At 35.9% G+C, this 18414-nt stretch overlaps 1 protein-coding gene across 2 annotated transcripts in view; it reads left to right on the top strand.

The window, feature by feature from the left end:
• The window catches only part of FBXL17 (F-box and leucine rich repeat protein 17), a 203700-nt gene that overhangs the window by 67323 nt on the left and 117963 nt on the right, over positions 1 to 18414 (top strand). For both annotated transcript variants that reach the window (XM_063295365.1, XM_063295364.1), the window contains exon 6: positions 4927 to 5057. In XM_063295365.1, the coding sequence (XP_063151435.1) occupies positions 4927 to 5057 (131 nt within the window). The remainder of the gene's footprint in view (positions 1 to 4926; positions 5058 to 18414) is intronic.

Consider the following 18414-nt stretch of genomic DNA (forward strand, 5'->3'; position numbering starts at 1 on the left):
TTAAAGCATAGGGTCTGTGGTGTGACTTCTGCAGAAAAGACAGTTTTAGACCTTGGGTTGTAATATAATTTGCACTTTGACATTGTAGGCTTTATCATACAACTGCATTTCTTTTGTACATTTTTCTGACAATTTTTGAAGCAGGGAAGGGCTCAGAGATCTCCCTTATCCTTACTCACTGTGCCGCAAACCATACAGAAACAAATTAACAGAAAAATAATATCTAATCAGCTGCATCTGTGGTCAAATGAGGGAAAGAAGGTGACACTGGGTGAGGGAATGGCTGTAGCAGTGTCAGTCTACAGAGCAGGGCAATCTAATCCAGGAAGAGCAGAACTCTGTGAGTAAGGAGGAAAGAAGGAAGTGGATAAGGGAAGAATGGGGAAAGTCAGATTGGCGAAGGTGTAGCTTGCTGCTACCTGAACAAAGCTCAGGTTTTTCCTGTATTCATTTATAATTGGAAGGTAGGAAAAATCCTGGGATATCTAGGAATAGAACTATCTTGGATCTTGCTAGAGATAGCAGCCTTTTGGTTCATGTTCAACTTCATCATCAGAAGAAACTTAAGGCTATAGATTAGAACTCTCCTATTTCAAATTCCAGCAATTCTGACAAGGAAAGGGTAGTATAAAATTATTCAGAATAATTATACGTTACATTACATACATTACCTTTTAATCTAGTACAATATTATAATTTGTTTTTTTCTGTGCCAAATGAGCAGGATCTATCTTGGTGTTTTACTCCATTTTTATTTGTTTCTATGAACTAATTCTTTGGTTTTTACTAATAATGTGACCTTAAAACTCGAAACTGACTACAACAGCAGTGGGCAACCTGAATTGTACTGAAGGCCATAGTTAGAATTCAAATTATGTGGACAGTATTGTAACTGAAAATTAGGCAAGGCTGAATCAAAGGCAGAGAGCATCATTTACTAGAACTTAAGTGTCCATCTCTTATAAAGGTGGTAAAACCTTTATAGTCCAGAAGTAAGTTAAGAGTAGAAACAATCTATAAATTAAACATAGCATTCAAATTCATTTCTATTCACCAAAACTAAAATAACTCTAATGTATTTTAAGACCAAAGGATGTGCTTTAATGTATTTTAAAACCAAAGGATGTGCTTTGTTGTGCTGGGAAAATCTCAGTTGTATTATACTCTTCATGCCTAATTTGATTGTGTTGTTATGTAGTTGTTCAGCTTTTTAAAAGGACGTCATTTCACCAGTATTGTCTGTCAATAACTGCTTTTTTGAGTTTTTATACGCTTATGCTTATAAATGTTAGTATCTAGCTACATTGTCTTCTCTTGGCCACCTTTTTGATAGTTATTAATTTTTCTAAGCATCAAGACCTTCTCCAGTGACTCTTTGCTTTCACATTGTATGTCCAAAATATCTAAGCTTTAGCTTCATTATTATTGCCAGCATCATAGTTCAAAGACATCAATTTTTCTTCATTCAGCCTTTCTGATGGTCCAACTTTTAAGCTACAACTGGAGAAACTGTGGCCTTGACTTGACATAATCATAATTTTTAAAAATATTGAACAGCAGATTGGCCTCTGACACTCTTCTTTTGTCTTCAATAAGAATTCCTTAAGTCTTCTTTGCTTCTAAATATCAAAGGGGCATCATCAGCATAGCTTAGGTTGCTGATGTTTTTCTTAGTAATTTTAATCCTAATTTCTATTACTTCTAATCTAGCATTTCTCATGATAAATTCTGTATACAAATTAAATAAATATGGTGACAGTAGACAGTCCTGACACATATTTTCTCAGTTTTGAATCGTGTAGTTGTACCATATACCATTCTGTTTCCTGATCATTCAGCAGATTCTTCAATAAGCAGATACAGTGCTTTATATTGTTAATGGCATACTTTATATTGATAATGGTTATCCACAATTTGTGGTTTCCCCAGTCAAAAGCATTTTGCAGAGGAGTCCTGAGATAGCCTTGAAGAAGATAAGAAGCAGCTGTTAGGAAAACATGGCTGTACAGGTAGTCCTCAACTCATGACTATTTGTTTAGTGACTGTTTGAAGTTACGATGGTGCTGGAAAAAGTGACTTATGACCAGTCATCACGCTTATAACTGTCACAGTGTCCCCACAGTCATGTGATCAAAATTCAGGCCCTTGGCAACTGGCATGTATTTACGATGGTTGCAGCATCCTAGGGCCACGTGATCACCATTTGCGACCTTCCCAGCCAGCTTCCAACAGGCAAAATCAGTGGGGAACCTTGTGATTCACTTAATGACCATGTGATTTGCCTAATGACCATGTGATTCACTTAACCACTGCGGTGATTTGCATAACGACCATCACAAAAAATGTAAAATTGGGTGCGGTCACCTGTTGCCTTGCTTAACGATGAATTTTCCAGGTCCTATTGTGATTGTAAGTCGAGGACTACCTGTAGTCCAGAAAAATAGGAAGCAGTAAGGAAGATACTCAAAATAGCCCTGCCTTGACTCTCTTTAGTATAAGAAAGAAGGAAAGAGAAACAGTGTCAAGCTTTCAAGATTTTGTTGTTATAGCCAATATCAATAATATAGTGTTTTAATATTCATTGTGGTGCCTGTTTCCTGACCTGGTCTACCTTGAAGGACTGACAACTTGTATAGTCAATAAAGTAAATGTTTTGGAACTTCTACTATCTAGTGGATGCTAATGATGTTACTTTGGGTACCCCTGCTTCTTCTGAATCCTTCCTGTATATCTGACAGTCCTTATTCTGTATATTTTTGAAATCTAGATTGCAAATCTTGACATTATCTTACTAGTGTGTATGATAAGTGAAACTGTTGTGAAATAAATTCAGCTATTTGAAGAGTTTAAGCCTTCTGTAGCACTGCCCTTTTTTGGCATTGGAATATAAATTGATCTTTTCCAATTCCTTGACCACTGCTATTTTTCTCTACATTTGATAAGATTTTAAATAGTTTTACTGGATTTCACCAGCATCTAGTTTTTTTGTTAGCAGTGTTTTCTAAGGTCCATTTCATTTTCCAGATTGTCTGGTGGTAATTTAGTAATCAGACCATCAATTTGGGGATATTTTTTGTACAGTTTTTCTGTACATTTGTTCCATACTTTTTTCTTTCTTCAGTAGATCTTTGCCTTCTTTGTCTTTTATCGTACCCGTCTTTGCAGAAAAGATTCCCTTGAGCTCTGTAATCTATATACTACTAGAACTCTTGTGTCTGTTTGTAACCTTCAATTGGGTAAAATTGTGCATCATAGGGCACAAAGAAGGTACCTCAAATGGGCTAACTTACAGAATGTGTCCAAAATTCAGGACCCATTACTCCTGTGGGATTGAAATTTGGCAAAGTTGTGGCTGCTTCAGCTCCACTGTGCCTTCTGACTATACTTCCCAGAAACCCATAGGTTGAGTCATGCAAGGGAAGATAGGAGGGGCATATCCCCACCCTCTTTCCCACCTCCCTCTGGCCCCTGCACCCAATGGGCTGACGGAAGGCCCAACGGGCGAGTGGCGATCGGCTGCTATGGAACTGAGGCCTAAATTTGAAATCTCTTAATGGTGGTGGGCAGTGAGGGAAGGGTGAGGGAGCAACTCGGATGCCTGATGGCGAGGTAGAGCTGGCTGGGGGGCAACGGCAATTGACAGGTGAGCCCTCTTCCTCCCTGGAGGCCCTTGGGGACATGCTACGATAGGGAGCTGGGGTGCAGTTTTCCTTGCAGTCTGAGACTCCTTTTGTTCTCCCTTCCCCCAGCAAAGTAGCAGGCAGTTTCGTGTGTCAGCCAAGTAGGACTAGGAGGAGTGATTTCCGATGCTCCCTGCCAGCTTCCCACAAGCAAAGTAAGTGGGGAAGCCGGCAGGAAGTCAGAAGTCACTCCTGCTCCCATTGCTTTTTTACCTGCCCGTGGTCATTCTGTTTCTCTGTTTAGATAACTAAATATGTCTGAGAGGATAACTCAACAGGTCACAGGTTGTCTAGTTTCCAATATAACTATCTTTCATTCTTAGAAAAACAGGACAATGTAATAATAATTTGTTATTCATCTCTCAATAATATGCTAAATATTATAAATACAGCATCACATGCAAATATGGAACACATGCAAGAATTTATAAGAAATTGTATTAAAATCTTTATATAAAGACTAAGATAAAGATTATAAAGCAGGATTATATAAGGATTATGAAGCAGACCATTTTTCTTAAGGTATTAACCATTCACACAAACTTTTATTTCTCTGTGATGCTGCCACAGTATTGTCAAAGCTTTTGAAAAATGTATTATATTTTTATTTATACTGTCCTATAGTAACTACTTTTTCAAAATACTTGTTTTAAAGGTGTCTTACAGTTTGAATAATTATTTTTTGACATTTGGTAAAATAACAGAGATGAACATTTTTCATTAGCGATTATGTATTAGGAAAGACTGCTCTAAATTTTGTGACAGGAAAAAGATAATGTGTTATATTTAGTCATTATTATATCAGTTGATTTTCCTGTCCTTCCAAAACATTTCACTGAGGACAGTATAGGCATAGTATAAAGTTTGACTCTTCCTCCCATTGAAAAACAGTGCTGTATCAGAGATTTTCCACAGATTCAAGGAAGTTAATCCATGAGATAAATACTGAAAAATATTTTTTTTTAAAAATCAAGATGTTATAATTAGTGATTTTTATGCTTTTATTATTTGTATTAATAAAACTTTGTATATTAATTCAACCTTATTGACAAACAAGAACTTTGAAACTGTTTACAGTTGCAAGTACAAAATAATTTTATCTTCAATTGGAATGAAAGTTTTTGAACATGGTATTACTTTTAATAAGCAAAAAACATGAAAATATTGTGGGAGGTAGAATATTGCTTATAAGTATATAAATAATTAAGTATGCTTATTTTTACTTGCTGTTCTATTTATCTTATAGCTAAGAAACCTTTCCAGCTTGGACTTACGTCATATCACAGAACTGGATAATGAAACTGTGATGGAGATAGTAAAGAAATGCAAAAACCTTACCTCCCTCAATCTTTGTCTGAACTGGATTATAAATGACAGGTAACTTCTTCATAGAAAAGCAAAGTGAAACCACAGTATTAAGTATTATTAATAATTGATAATATTCAGCCAGTGGGGACAACTGAATTAAAAGATTAGTGAAGGATTTGTTAGTTTAGTGTAGCTAATTAAGTGTATTTTGATGTTTTTTCTTTTAGTCGCTTGCCTAAAATAGAGTAGTAAACCTGATTCTAAATTTATTGGTTCAATAGGCCTATTTTTAAAATTTGGCTCTGTTCCATTGATTTTACAAAAAAATTATATATTTTCCATTGAATATTTTGAATGCATGTTTTTGTGTTTTAAGCAGACTAAGTATAATTATTCTATTGGTAAACAAAAATATACTAGAAAGAAATTTTGACCTATTTTGTTTTTTATAGAATTGTTTTTCTATTCATGGAGGCAACTAGACTTCTCAGTCCTATGAAAAAGCATGAAATATTTTGTTAGGAGCTTCAGGAGAAAGTGAGAATAGAACATTACCATCTCACCCCCTTCCTCTAGTACCAGTGAAATTCCACTGCCTTCATATCTGTATTTTTGAAATGGAGGTTTTTGAAGTGATAATCATATATGTCATGTTTGTATGCCCAAAAGAATACATTAAATTATTCCTTCTGCACACACAGGTGAGTTTTGTGGGTATTACAGGGAAAAGAAGAAAGGATGAAGAACACTTTAGTAAAATAAGTATTATAGTTACATATTCTGGTGTTGAGAATGACATGTTGAGAGCATAAAGCTAAAACAGGGTGGAGAAAAGAGCATATATTGGGTAACTTGTTAGGTGAAGGTAATACAACTACTTTAAGGGCCAAGAACCAATTGTAAGGGGTATCTTCAAGTATCCTTTTCTTTGTCAGAATTAGAGTATAATAAAACAATGGATATTTTTAAGTAGTATATTTCTGCTGTAATAGATGTCAGGGCTCTATTAATTATACAGCCTTCTTGATACATCAGTTTTTCCATTTTAAAAACAACTTAATTCATGGTAAGATACTAATTATTTTGTAACCGTATATTTGAGTGTCACATTGGATTTTAGTCTAGTCGTAGTAAGTTTAACAATGTTGAGCTCTTGGATAAAAGGAAAAAAAAAGGCTTCTGACGCAACCCTAAAAACAAATTTTAATCGGATTGAATACAGTGGGGTTTACATCAGAGTAAAAATGCACAATGCTGTGTAGTAGGACTCTACAGAGATCTAGTTTCAAAGGGCCAAATGTGGGCATCTGTGTACTATCGTTTGGGATCACCTTAAAGCAGTTGCATCTTGGGGGTGGGGGGTTGCATGGCTGCTTTCTTTGGTGTAGACATGATTCTGGAGAAAGTTGCATTTGGTTAAAGGTATTAACATGCATGCCCCCCTATATTCTGAATGAGATATTGCCCTTTGAATCAGAATCTCTGTACTGCACATTAAGACTGTATTTGCAGTAGCTTGAAGAATTATTTTTAAAAGGTCAGTAATTCAAGACACATAAAGAGAAGCTTAAGAAATCATATTTAGTCTGATGATATTCAAAGATAAATAAAACAAGGAAAAAATTTTATTTGATCCATTGAAAATCAACAAGAACAGTGGGATTAACCTGCTGAATATTAGATCTTAGAGTAGAAAAATGTCTTATTACAAATATAATGACCTAGGAGACCATGACATATACAGTTAAGGCAGTTGCTTAGTATCTTGTCTTGGGGTTACAAAAAAAGACTGGATATATTTCTACTCTTTGATTCTGTATGGCTGCTTTCTGAAAGATATTTTGTTAGATCGAATTATGAAAATAAAATGGTAAAAAATTATCTGCTTTAAAAGAGGTTAAAAATGGCTTAAGTATATTTGCATAGCAATCCTTTGGTTTTCACGTGGAAATGTTATATAGTTGGTCCTCGTTATGCATGATTCCATTACTGACCGTTTTGTACATAGAATCCAGACCTTGTTATTTGCAATGAAATTTTTCACATATCCAAAGGCTTTAGCTTGTTTTTTATTACTTTATGGATGCACAATGCAATAATATTGATCCATCTGAGATATGAATATCTATACTTACAGATAGTGAAACTTTTGTAGAATTTTGTCCCCTTGTGAAGCACTAAAATTAGAAATAAGCCAACAGTTATATGCATTATATGTGAGTTTGTGTGGCAGGTGTAATTATCTGGGTAATTAAAAACAAATGGCCCCCTCTAAGTAACAAGGTATTAAACTGGTTCATAAAAAGAAATATGGGATATGAATCCTGGTAATGGGGCTTAGGCATCAGAATAGAGTAAGGTTGTACCATAAATGGATCATAAGGAATTGTTTTGAAGATCAAACATGCCCTGAGTTACACTTGCTTTAAATGTCTTGGGATTTTAGATGAGAAATAAGAAAGACAAAGGATTCCAGATTCAGTAGGGTTCCAAAGAAAGATTCAAAGGAAAGTTTTGTCTGCCATTGGTTCATTGACTTTATGGTGGTACTCATTACATGAGAATATATGTGTTTGCCTTATTTTTATTGAACTTAATTATGGTACCAATAATTATAGGAAGCAAATCTTGCTTGGTTGAAGTTTCCCATGGGAATGGTGTGTTAATTTGAGGAAATGAAATTGTACAGTGCCTTGTAGCAACTTAATAAATTAACAGGTATAATGTTATGCTACTTCAGAACAACAAACACCTTAAATTATGGCTTATTGTGATGTATGAAGTATTGATTTGTTCAGGATAAAGCACTGGGTAATCTTGATCAAATTACTAATACTGTACAAACCACTTGGAGAAGTACTTCATGAAGCACCCTTCCAAACTGCTACTCTCTTTAGTATAAGAAAGAGGGAAAGCAGGCATATTTCTTGAGCAGTCCAATTGAGAAAAAGGTAAGCAGGGCTGTTTACTGGCCCCTTTGTTTTTCAACTTTTGTATTAACTCCATAGTCAAGTACTTGCCCAGTATGGGCTCTCATTCACTTAAGGTACAGTAGCTGGAAAAGATATACCTGTACTTTATGGGTACATACACAGTAAGCTTCTCCTGCCAACCTAGCAGTTCGAAAACATGCAAATGTGAGTAAATTAATAGGTACCGCTTCGGCAGGCAGGTAACGGCGTTCCGTGTAGTCATGCCGGCCACATGACCACGGAAGTGTCTACGGACAACCGCCGGCTCTTTGGCTTTGAAATGGAGATGAGCACCACCCCCTAGAGTCAGACACGACTGGACTTAATGTCAAGGGAAACCTTTACCTTTACCTTTACACAGTAAGCTTATTTGCTCTTTTTAATAAAATGCCAAGTTTACCCAGACAACTTTGTTATATCACTCTTTCTTTCAGACAGGAAGGTTATTCATACCTAAAATGTACCAAATTTTGCATGGAGACTTGTAGAGTGCAACAATTTTTAGTAACTGGATGCCGCAAAACTGGTAATCCAGCTATTTTGCTGGTTGTGATGTATGAGCTGTGGCCTTTTCCCCTTTCTGGGGAAGCTAGGCAAGTTCTTGTCCCTGTATTTGGAGTTATTTCTACTGTTAGGCAAAATAGCCTTTTCAGGAGCAGAAGTCCATTGTTAAAGAGATGGAATGTTGAAATAATTGAGGATGGAGCCTTGGGCTCCAAGGCTGACCTCCAGCTGTACTGTAAGTGAGTGGGTGAGGCTTCTGTTCTTCGATTTAGATGAGATTGCACAGGACTTTGGGGGCAGGAAGGGTCAATTTGGGTCTGATAGGGTTAAGCAAAAAGAGGACCTGGGATTGACCCTGGGAAGAAAAAGGGTACAACTTCTATTTGCTTGTTAGATTTATTTTTTCTACCACAAGAACAGCTACATTTGACTCAAAAAGGTGGAAGGAAAAATCCTACAGTTTAAACTCTGGAGTAGACATGTATAAAGAATGGGAATTACTTGAATGCTGTCTCCTGCAGAACTTCTGCGTGTATACTTTGATCTTGTCCACAATAAAGCAACTTGTCTAGAAACACAGTACTTCAGAAACATGACTCCTTGAAAACATTTCAGAAATGAACTGCTCTGTTCAGGACACACTTGTATGAATGATTTTATGCATGTCTGGAACTATTTGGATGCTATGATAAAGTGAATAAAAATAATCTTTAATAGATCAATTTTTCATTCTCATCCTAAATTCATCTATAACTGAATATTGACGTTTAAATGCTAAATAAAGGTTTTACAGTAACTTGTTTCTACATACAGCAAATAACTTATGGGATTTCTGTACATTTTTATAAAACAGCATTTTATTACACACTGCTATTTACACTTTTTTAAATAGCTGCTGACCTCTAAAGAGTTCTAAGCTGTATTTTGCTGTTGTATCTTTAAACAGTTCTCCTTAATATAAGAGCTGTTGATAATAGTTCATCTTTCATTAAAGAAGTTTTGTTTTAAAACGTCTGTGACTTCAAGGCAAGTGTGGGAAAGTGAAAATTAATTTACTTTTACCTAAGGCTAAAACATGTTTGTGCAAGAAAACTTTGAATTATTTTAATGGGTGAAGAACACTAATTTTTCATCAGGATGAGCAAAACATGTTTCACAGATGTTGAGCAATAAAAAGGATCCTTAATGTAGTTTATTTTTAAATGATTTACTAAGGCAACCCTAACTATACTGGCTGTCCCAGCAGGTGTTTAAATTCTTCTAAATATTCAAAGAGAATATGCATAATTTGGGTAAAGAAATAGCAAAAGCAATTGGTTGAATCACATCTAAATACAATGCAAAATGTTTGTGAATTTGATACTGAGTTTAGTATAGTGATGACAAATGTTCACACATTCTCCTTTTTTTTTTCCTGGCAATTTTTGCAGCTCTGGCACAGTATAAAATTGTTCTAAGGATTTTTGAGGATTCCTTCAGTGATTTGGTAAACAACTCATAGTTTGTCCATGGCAGATGTGCTAATATTTGATTGTATAAACAATTTTGGGTTGAGATCAGAATAATATGGTTTGTAGGTACATATTATCCTTCTAAAGCAAAGCAGTGCTTACAATGCTTGTATTATGGCAGAAAAAAATGAAAATAAAATAATAATAAAATAAGTCTTAATAATTTAGTTTCTTTTATTTTTTGTTGCACCATACTTCAGTTTAGACATCCTCTCAGGAGAAATGTATAACTGCCTTCTTCCAAAAGAGAGCCCCAGGAACAACATTACCTGCATTCCTGTGTGAATGAAGAACAAGCACTACTGCTTTCATGCTTGAAATTGGGAAATTATCTCCAACATCTTTTGTCCTAAAGCACATCTCCACTACCATACTACATAAGAGACAAAAGTTACTTCCTAGGTCCAACAGAGTGTGTAACTTTGTACTAAGAGACTTATTTTTTCTGAGCAGGCAAAGCTTGTTCAGTTCTGGTTCCAGTTTGCATTAGGACTTCCTAAATTTGCAGTTGATTCTAGATTATTGTTGGAACAGCCAGTGGTGCGGGGGGGGCATCCCCTAAAAGGCAAGATAGCAGTTGCGGCAGCATGACGGAAGCCTTGTCCCTTTGTATGCATATCTATAAGTGATGACAACACACATAGAGAAGGGGAGGGCTTGAGTTGCATTGCTGTACTCATCAACTTCCACCTTTTCCCTGCAGATGTCACTAGGAATTTATAATTACCAGATGTTGAGAACTACCTTCTACTTTTTAATTATCCCTTAGATGGCTTTCTTTTCTACCTGAACATCTGCAACCTGTTAAAGACTTTTAGTATGCTTGATTACTTTGCTCCCATGGTTTACAGCCATTAACAGGGTATTCATAGTTAGTTTACCTTTTAAAATTGATTAGCCTCACACTGATCAGCAGATGCTCCAACTTCATGTTCCTACTTGGTTTTTACATCTTTCCTCTTATTATCCCAGTGTGTTTGCTGAGATTTAATTTTGTCCCTGATTCTAAATTTGCAGCAGTAGCTAACTGCTTCAGTTGTGAGATATTTCATCCCAACAAATAGTTATCAATTTTAGAGTGTTTGGCTAAGAATAATATTTTAATTGTTTTCTCTGGATTTCTCTTTCCCTTCCAACAGGGAAAGTTTCAGTGTGCTCCTGTATGTAACAGCGAATTCGACATTTAATAGTATGCAGAAATCTTCGTGACAGAATTGTGGATATTATGAGAAAGATCCCAGATGTTGATAACTATGTATGTCCTTTCAAGTTGGCCTTAAAAATGGTCAGATACCTAAACTATTAATTTATTAGAACTGTGGCAGAGAGCAAGATTTATGTTAGCTAGAAAAACCTGTGTTAATTGTTATAAACAATTAAATGAACCTTAAAACCCATAATTAATAACGTAAGTATTACGAGTTATATTGAAAAGAAAACCCAAACAGTTCAGTTTACTGTTGAACATTCAGTCATAATCAAAAGTAATTAAAGAAACTTGCAAAACAACTTCAGAAGATTAACATTGCATTTTAACTACAGATGTAAATTTATGATATGTATCAAAGGGGAGCAAGGTATCCTTTTATTTTCCTGAAATCTAGCTGTTACTAATCGAAAAAGGATGTGTCCAGTAAGAATCATAAGATAATTAGAAAACCGTTTTAGAAAGTATAGGAATGGGCTAAATATCTAATGTAGTCTTTTGTACAAATGTTCACTTGTTCAAATGTAATTAATATATGGTTCCATGCATTATCCCAAACATCTTGTTATCAAACCAACAGGAACAGTGGATGGCACTATTTAGCTATTGCAGCCTCTCTCAATCTTCTGATCCTAGAGGAACCCTTGAAATATTTTTCAGGCCTTGGGGAACTCCCTCACATTCAGGGTCAAATATAGGCCAGAGATTACAAAATTATTATATTCGTTTCATGTGTAGGCCTGTATATATTCATTAACAGTGCTCTTAAACTAAAAATAAAGAATGAAACTTCCTTCTTTAATGTGAAGTTGCCCAAATTTGAAATAATTCTTTTAAATAAACTGTAATGTCCCAGGGAATCCCTAATGACCTCTCGTGGAACCCTAGGGTTCCATGGAACCCTGGTTGAGAAACCCTGAGCTAGTGGAATGATTACTGCTATAAGATAATGGAGACATTTTTATTATGAAGTTTATGATGCAAGGATTTTATAAGTCAACTATTGTGTTTTATTTCTTGATGGCTTTGTATCATTTTGAGCCATCTTGAGTCTTGAATGAGGTGATATGTATGTATGTATGTATGTATGTCATAAATAAAATGGGAACAGCCATTTAAAAATGATCAAAGTAAGATAAGGTAACATAAGATCCAAGTGGATTAGCTAGTGTGTGTGGAATTACAATTCTGAGCTATCAGTTTAGTCCCAGTGAGCACTGGGAAAGAGGAGAGAAGGCTGAAAATTGGTGACTGGAATGCAAAGGAGTTTTTAATGAGGCATTTAGCAGGGGAAGAGAAGAACGCACTTAATTCCTACTTCCAGAGATTGAACAGATTATTACAGAATGTCAAATGTAGCACTGCTTTCCTGTTGGGCATAAATGGTTGGTTTGAGCTCAGTACAATGAGAACGTGGCTTTCAGGAAACAAAACTGCCTTTTAAGGTGGCTTAGCTGGAGATGCTTAGAGAGCCAGAGAGGTATATAGATGAGATATTTTAGCTTTGTTCTGCTCTCAGGATTATGCCTCTTTTGCTGTCATGGAATATTATCTTGGAAACAAGGATATCATTTTGATTGTCTACCTAGTGTATTTCCTCAAGAGAGACTCAGTCCTTAAATGCTGAAATCATGGAAATAAAAGTAGGTTTGTGATGGGCTTATAGATTGCAAGGTGGTCAACCTGCTTATGTAAAGATTGCAGGCATCATACAGTATGTCATCTAGATAAAGTACTACATTATGCTGGGGAAGAGGCAATGTCTGTGGTCCATATTTCCAGTGACATTGGAAAACGTTATTTTTACACAGGCAGATCCTGCAGGAAATATGACAAGTGCTAGGCAGCTGTGAGTTCAGCAGGTTGTGGAAGTTCCATAAAATAATATAAAGTATAGTGCCAATGTTAGAAGCGGGTGGACATGACAGGAGAAAAAATTAAGGCAAGAGAGTATAAAAATGCTCATACCAACATTTGAAAAAGCAAATATGCATAGGAGTTTCTGCACCAGCCCTGAATATTTCTGAGCCAAGATATTAACCACAGTTAGAGTACTTAAATGTACTGTAAATAAGAACATAGAATTAATGGGTATAACAGAAACTTGAAATAGTGACAATTTGTGGAATATGGTTATTCCTGAATACAAACCTCATAGAAGGGACAGAGAAGGATGCATTGAGAGGACAGTGTTACTTTTTATGTCCAAAAAGATTTTATATAGATTCATATATAATTAAAAATAAGATATATTTATTTTTTACCCAGCCCTACCTCCAGTGAAAACATTAGTTTTATTCTTGGCTGAAATCAGTTATTTAATGAGGTCATGGTATTACAATGTTTGAGAACCCCTGGGATATGCTGTTATCCACCTTACCAAAATTGGAGATTGAGTTTAAGATGATGAAAGAAATCAGACTGTACAAAGATGAAAATGCTATAATGGAGATTTCAATTACCTTCACATAGACTGGGTTGTGGAGGTTTAATTCAATAATTAAAAGGTGGCTTAGGTATAAATAAAACCTGCCTGAAATAAGGTCAAGTGTACAAGCAGGAGGCTGGAACTGTGACCCTGGAATAGATAAAAAAACAGATTGTTGTCGTTCGTAATAGTGTGAAAAGCATGGTGTAAAAGGAGGCACAATGCATGCCATTGTTTATAGCACTTAATGATAGTATCTATACAGGAATAGAATTCTGATAGTTTAGAGGAATGCAGGAATGCCACAATAAGGGTATCCCAATGTATTATTCAGAGACATTCCAATTTAGAGGTCATACTGTGATTTACAAATAAGAATAATGATTAATTCTGGTGATATTTAAGAGCTTTGAGATGATAAATATGTGGAGTCCTTAGTACTCTCTGAGCTTGGTTGTTTGGTTGCAGACGTTTCATTACCCAACTTGGTAGCATCATCAGTGCTAGTGAGTGTGGGGTTTGCTCCTGTTTATATAGAGTAGCTTGCCCTGCCACTGTTGGTGGGTGTGGTTTTCTCCTTGGTAGTGTCCTAACAACCACTGAGACAAGGAACTGGTCTCTAATATTTATTGCTAGTACTTAACAGGAATCCTAACAAACTGAAGAAGCGTGGGGAAAACCCAGACATATAACCCCCAAGGGTTAAGGCGGTCCCGATCTGTGTCTCTTTGAATGGCTGAACAATTCATCAGTGCTACGCATGCGCTTGACAGTCTGGATGGGAGCCCCCTGCTCGCCATCCTTACTCATGACAGGTAGTTCCTTGATTAGGGTATTGTTTTCTACTTGATTGCTTGTCTGCTTGATTGTTTGTCTTTTTGCCACCAACCAAGCTCCGCCCCAAGGACTCCAACCCTGAGCTATATATATTCTCTTCTATTGGATGATAAATATTTCCTGTGATTTGTTATTCATTGAGGAGGATTTAGTATCAGTGTTCACTATTTTATGAAGTGCGGCATAAATATTTATGAATATAGTTATGTAGGTGTTAACAAAGTAGAAACTAACTTGAACACAACCAGTAATCAAAGATGGCAAACTTGACTAAATGTGACTTCTAATCATATTGATGCTCACCAAAGCATAAATCCAACAAAATGGATGAAAAACTTATATGCATTCAGTTTGAATATTATTGAATTTTATATTCCATGTGACAGATTGTAAAAGTGATGAAAGTACATTTGAATTTTTTAATAAACAATGAAAAATGTGGTTAAACATGCTATTATAATTTTAAAAGTAGTTTAAAACCATTAAGATGTGTTTACTAAATAAACCGATAACAGCACAGTCTTTATAGTCATTTTATATTTTAAAGATAAAATGATTGTTACTAACAACAATAATTAATTAAATTTATATGCCACTCAACTCCCAGCAATTCTGGATTGTTACAGATTAAAAAAATATTAAAAACAAGAAAAAAAACTACAATAGACAAAAAGGAATAGTGAAGATGGGAAGAGTGACAAGAAACCAGACAGGAACAAAATGTAATGGTATGTGGGAATGATCTTGGGAGATGGGGGGGGAAGAGATGCTGCCTAGGAAACAATCAGATAAAGGGGGGGGGGCGCAGCTGCATAACGGGCACAGAAAGAAACTCAGAAAGGATCATCCCTAACTTACCAGGCTGTAAAAAGAGACAGCAGGAAATTTGTACTTTCAGACTTGCAAGATTCTGTTAATGTAGCCTTACAATAAAGTAGCATTAGCTCATCTGGTCGTGTTTCCTGTCTGGTCTACCTGGGAAGGCTGATCCAAAAGAAATAAACCCACATAGTCCAAAGGGAGCTTCATTCACCCTTGCAAAAGGCCTGGGCGAAGAGCCACGTCTTTAAGGGCCTTTGAAACATCAGTAGAGTGGGGCCATTCGGCTCTTGGGGGAAACATCATTCCAGAGAGTAGGCGCTGCTACAAAGAAGGCATGCTTCTGGGGTCTCAATAGATGGCACTGTTTTAATTGAAGAAACCTGAAGCATGCCAAACCTGCCAAATTGAATCAGCCAGGTAGATACTATGAGAGACAGGTGGTACCCAAGCAGCCCGGCCCTATGCCATGTAGGGCTTTATAGGTAATGACCAGCACCTTGAATTACATTCTGAAATAAACTAGCAACCAGTGCAGCTCTCAAAGCAGCGTTACATGGGGAAACTGAATCATGTCCATGACTGCCCATGCTGCTGCATTCTGGGCCAGCTGAAGCTTCTGGGTGATCTTCAGGGACAGTACCATTCAGAGTGTGTTCCAGTAGTTAAGCCATGAGGTGATTAGGGCTTGTTAGCCTGAGCATTCAATTTTTTTTTTTTAAAGTGATAGCTTCTAAGATGATTTACTTCACTGACAAATTAGTGGTAGGTTTATCAGTATTACCATTATAAATAACTCTTACTGAAGGATAGCTTTGAAATTTGCCTTGAACACTCTCTCGGCATGTGAGCTTTCAGGTTAATTAATTAATTAATTAAATAAATAAACAAATCTCTTTGAGTACATGGAAAGTGTTTCTGTAGAAAAATGTTGATAATGGGAATTAATGAATATAAATTTAATAATACAGTACTTCTGCAACATACTATACTTTGTAACACAAATATTTTATCAGTTTGATATTAATGTATTTACAGTCTGATGCCAGGTTTGTTAATAGCATGTTAATTCTGTTACCTGCTTAAATTTATGACATTTTTATGTGACAGTGTGTTTAGGATGCTTATACATCAGAATTCATTGCACTTTTTGAATAGGAAACTGCAATATGAATAGGAGACTGCAGTACAAATAAAAACAGTTCAGGTCTTATTGGTAAAACTTCAGTAGTTTATATAAAACTTTTATACCTACTGGATCCCAATACATATCAAGCAGATTTATAGTTGACATTTGATTGGTTTCAGTTTGTTTGTAGCATCAACTTCAAATTAATAATAATAACCAAAAAGATTGAGACATAGGCCATAAATAATATGCTTACGAAAACTAACATTCAAGTCACTTGCAAATATAGCATTAGTAAGCCAGCAGTCAATGACCCAAGCAGACACCATTGACATGTTGTTGATATGTGCAAAAGGTCAGGGCATGTAATGTGCAAAGAACATACAGTATCTGAAATGTATGTGCAGGCTATTCTTTCAGCTTTTAATAGCAATGCCAGATAAAAGTTATAAATTAAAATGATCAAATAACTGGTAAGATTGCTTTCTGGAGAATATAGGTTTGAAATTATGTATGCTGAATATAGTGAATATATGTATATCATAGTGATTTGTGGAAAATATAACTGATAAGCAAATACAGCTAGCAGGCCTCATGCACAGAGAGATAAAATTAAACATTTGTATTCATTTAGTATGCATGATGAATTTTGATAGAATAACGGTTTTCTTGTACGTGTTTTACATATATTCCTTTTTAGATAAAATACCTTTTTTAGCATTAAATTTGATGAAAGTTATAAATTAGCAAGTGGAGAAATAGACAAGATTATTCATAATTTTAAAGAGTTGGCTGAAGGCAGAATGCATTTGAATTCTGGTCATCTTGTCCTTTTTAATTTTTCTTGTCTTTTAAATCCCATCACACCTTCTCTTTTCCTCCTTCCTCCTTCTCTTATTCCTTGTTTTGCCCCTACCCTTCCTGGCCTTCCAAAAAGCCATGGAGACCTGGCTTTTCCCACAAGCCTTGGGGTAGTGTGAGGCTGCAACCCAGGGAAGCTCTGAAGTTTTTTCTTTATTTGTGGGGATGCATTGTTTTGCAGGGCACTGGCAGGTTCTTTGTTGGCCTTCATGTTTTTAATTGTTTTAATTGTTTTCCTGTTGCTTGTGAGCCACCCAGGGTTATGCTTCATAAGATGGGAGGCTATACAATACTTTTAAATAAATACAGAAATTACAATGTGTGCATATAACATATTCAATTAGTATTACCTGTAACCCTTTTATTACTTCATGGTTTACAAGTTTGATTACAGTATTCAGTGTACTTAGAATAGTTTGGGGTTCTTTTGTAATTTGACATCATTTCAAAAAAATGAGAAAGATGTAAGCCAGATAGCCTAAGACTGAAGGAAGCAGCAGAACTGATGGAATATCAATATGAGGAAAATATCTCATTTTAAAATATTTTAGTGAAAAGTACTGTGACAAAGTTTTATTTCTGAAATGTAATATATATTAGAATTGTAAATATATACATACTAGATACATATACAAAAGGGACGCGGTGGCGCTGCGGGTTAAACCGCTGAGCTGTCGATCGGAAGGTCGGCGGTTCGAAACCGCGCAGCGGGGTGAGCTCCCGTTGTTAATCCCAGCTCCTGCTCACCTAGCAGTTCGAAAACATGCAAATGTGAGTAGATCAATAGGTACCGCTTCGGCGGGAAGGTAACGGCGTTCCGAGTCGTCATGCTGGCCACATGACCCGGAAGTGTCTATGACAACGCCGGCTCCAAGGCTTAGAAACGGAGATGAGCACCGCCCCCTAGAGTCGGATTCGACTGGACTTTACGTCAAGGGAAACCTTTACCTTTAGATACATATACAGGATCATGGGCAGTAATTAATTTGCTTCACTAAAGAGTTTAGTTATAGTTCCAGTAAATATATATCCATATTTATTTGCCTAGAATTGGTTCAGATGTAATATTTACCCAGAACATGGCTTTATGTTATAAAGTGTTATTTTCCTACTGTGAACACTATCTGTCAGTGAAATTTAATGGTGAGCTTGTTGGTA

This window comes from Candoia aspera, chromosome 2 (genome assembly GCF_035149785.1).
Source record: "Candoia aspera isolate rCanAsp1 chromosome 2, rCanAsp1.hap2, whole genome shotgun sequence".
Lineage (NCBI taxonomy): Eukaryota > Metazoa > Chordata > Lepidosauria > Squamata > Boidae > Candoia > Candoia aspera.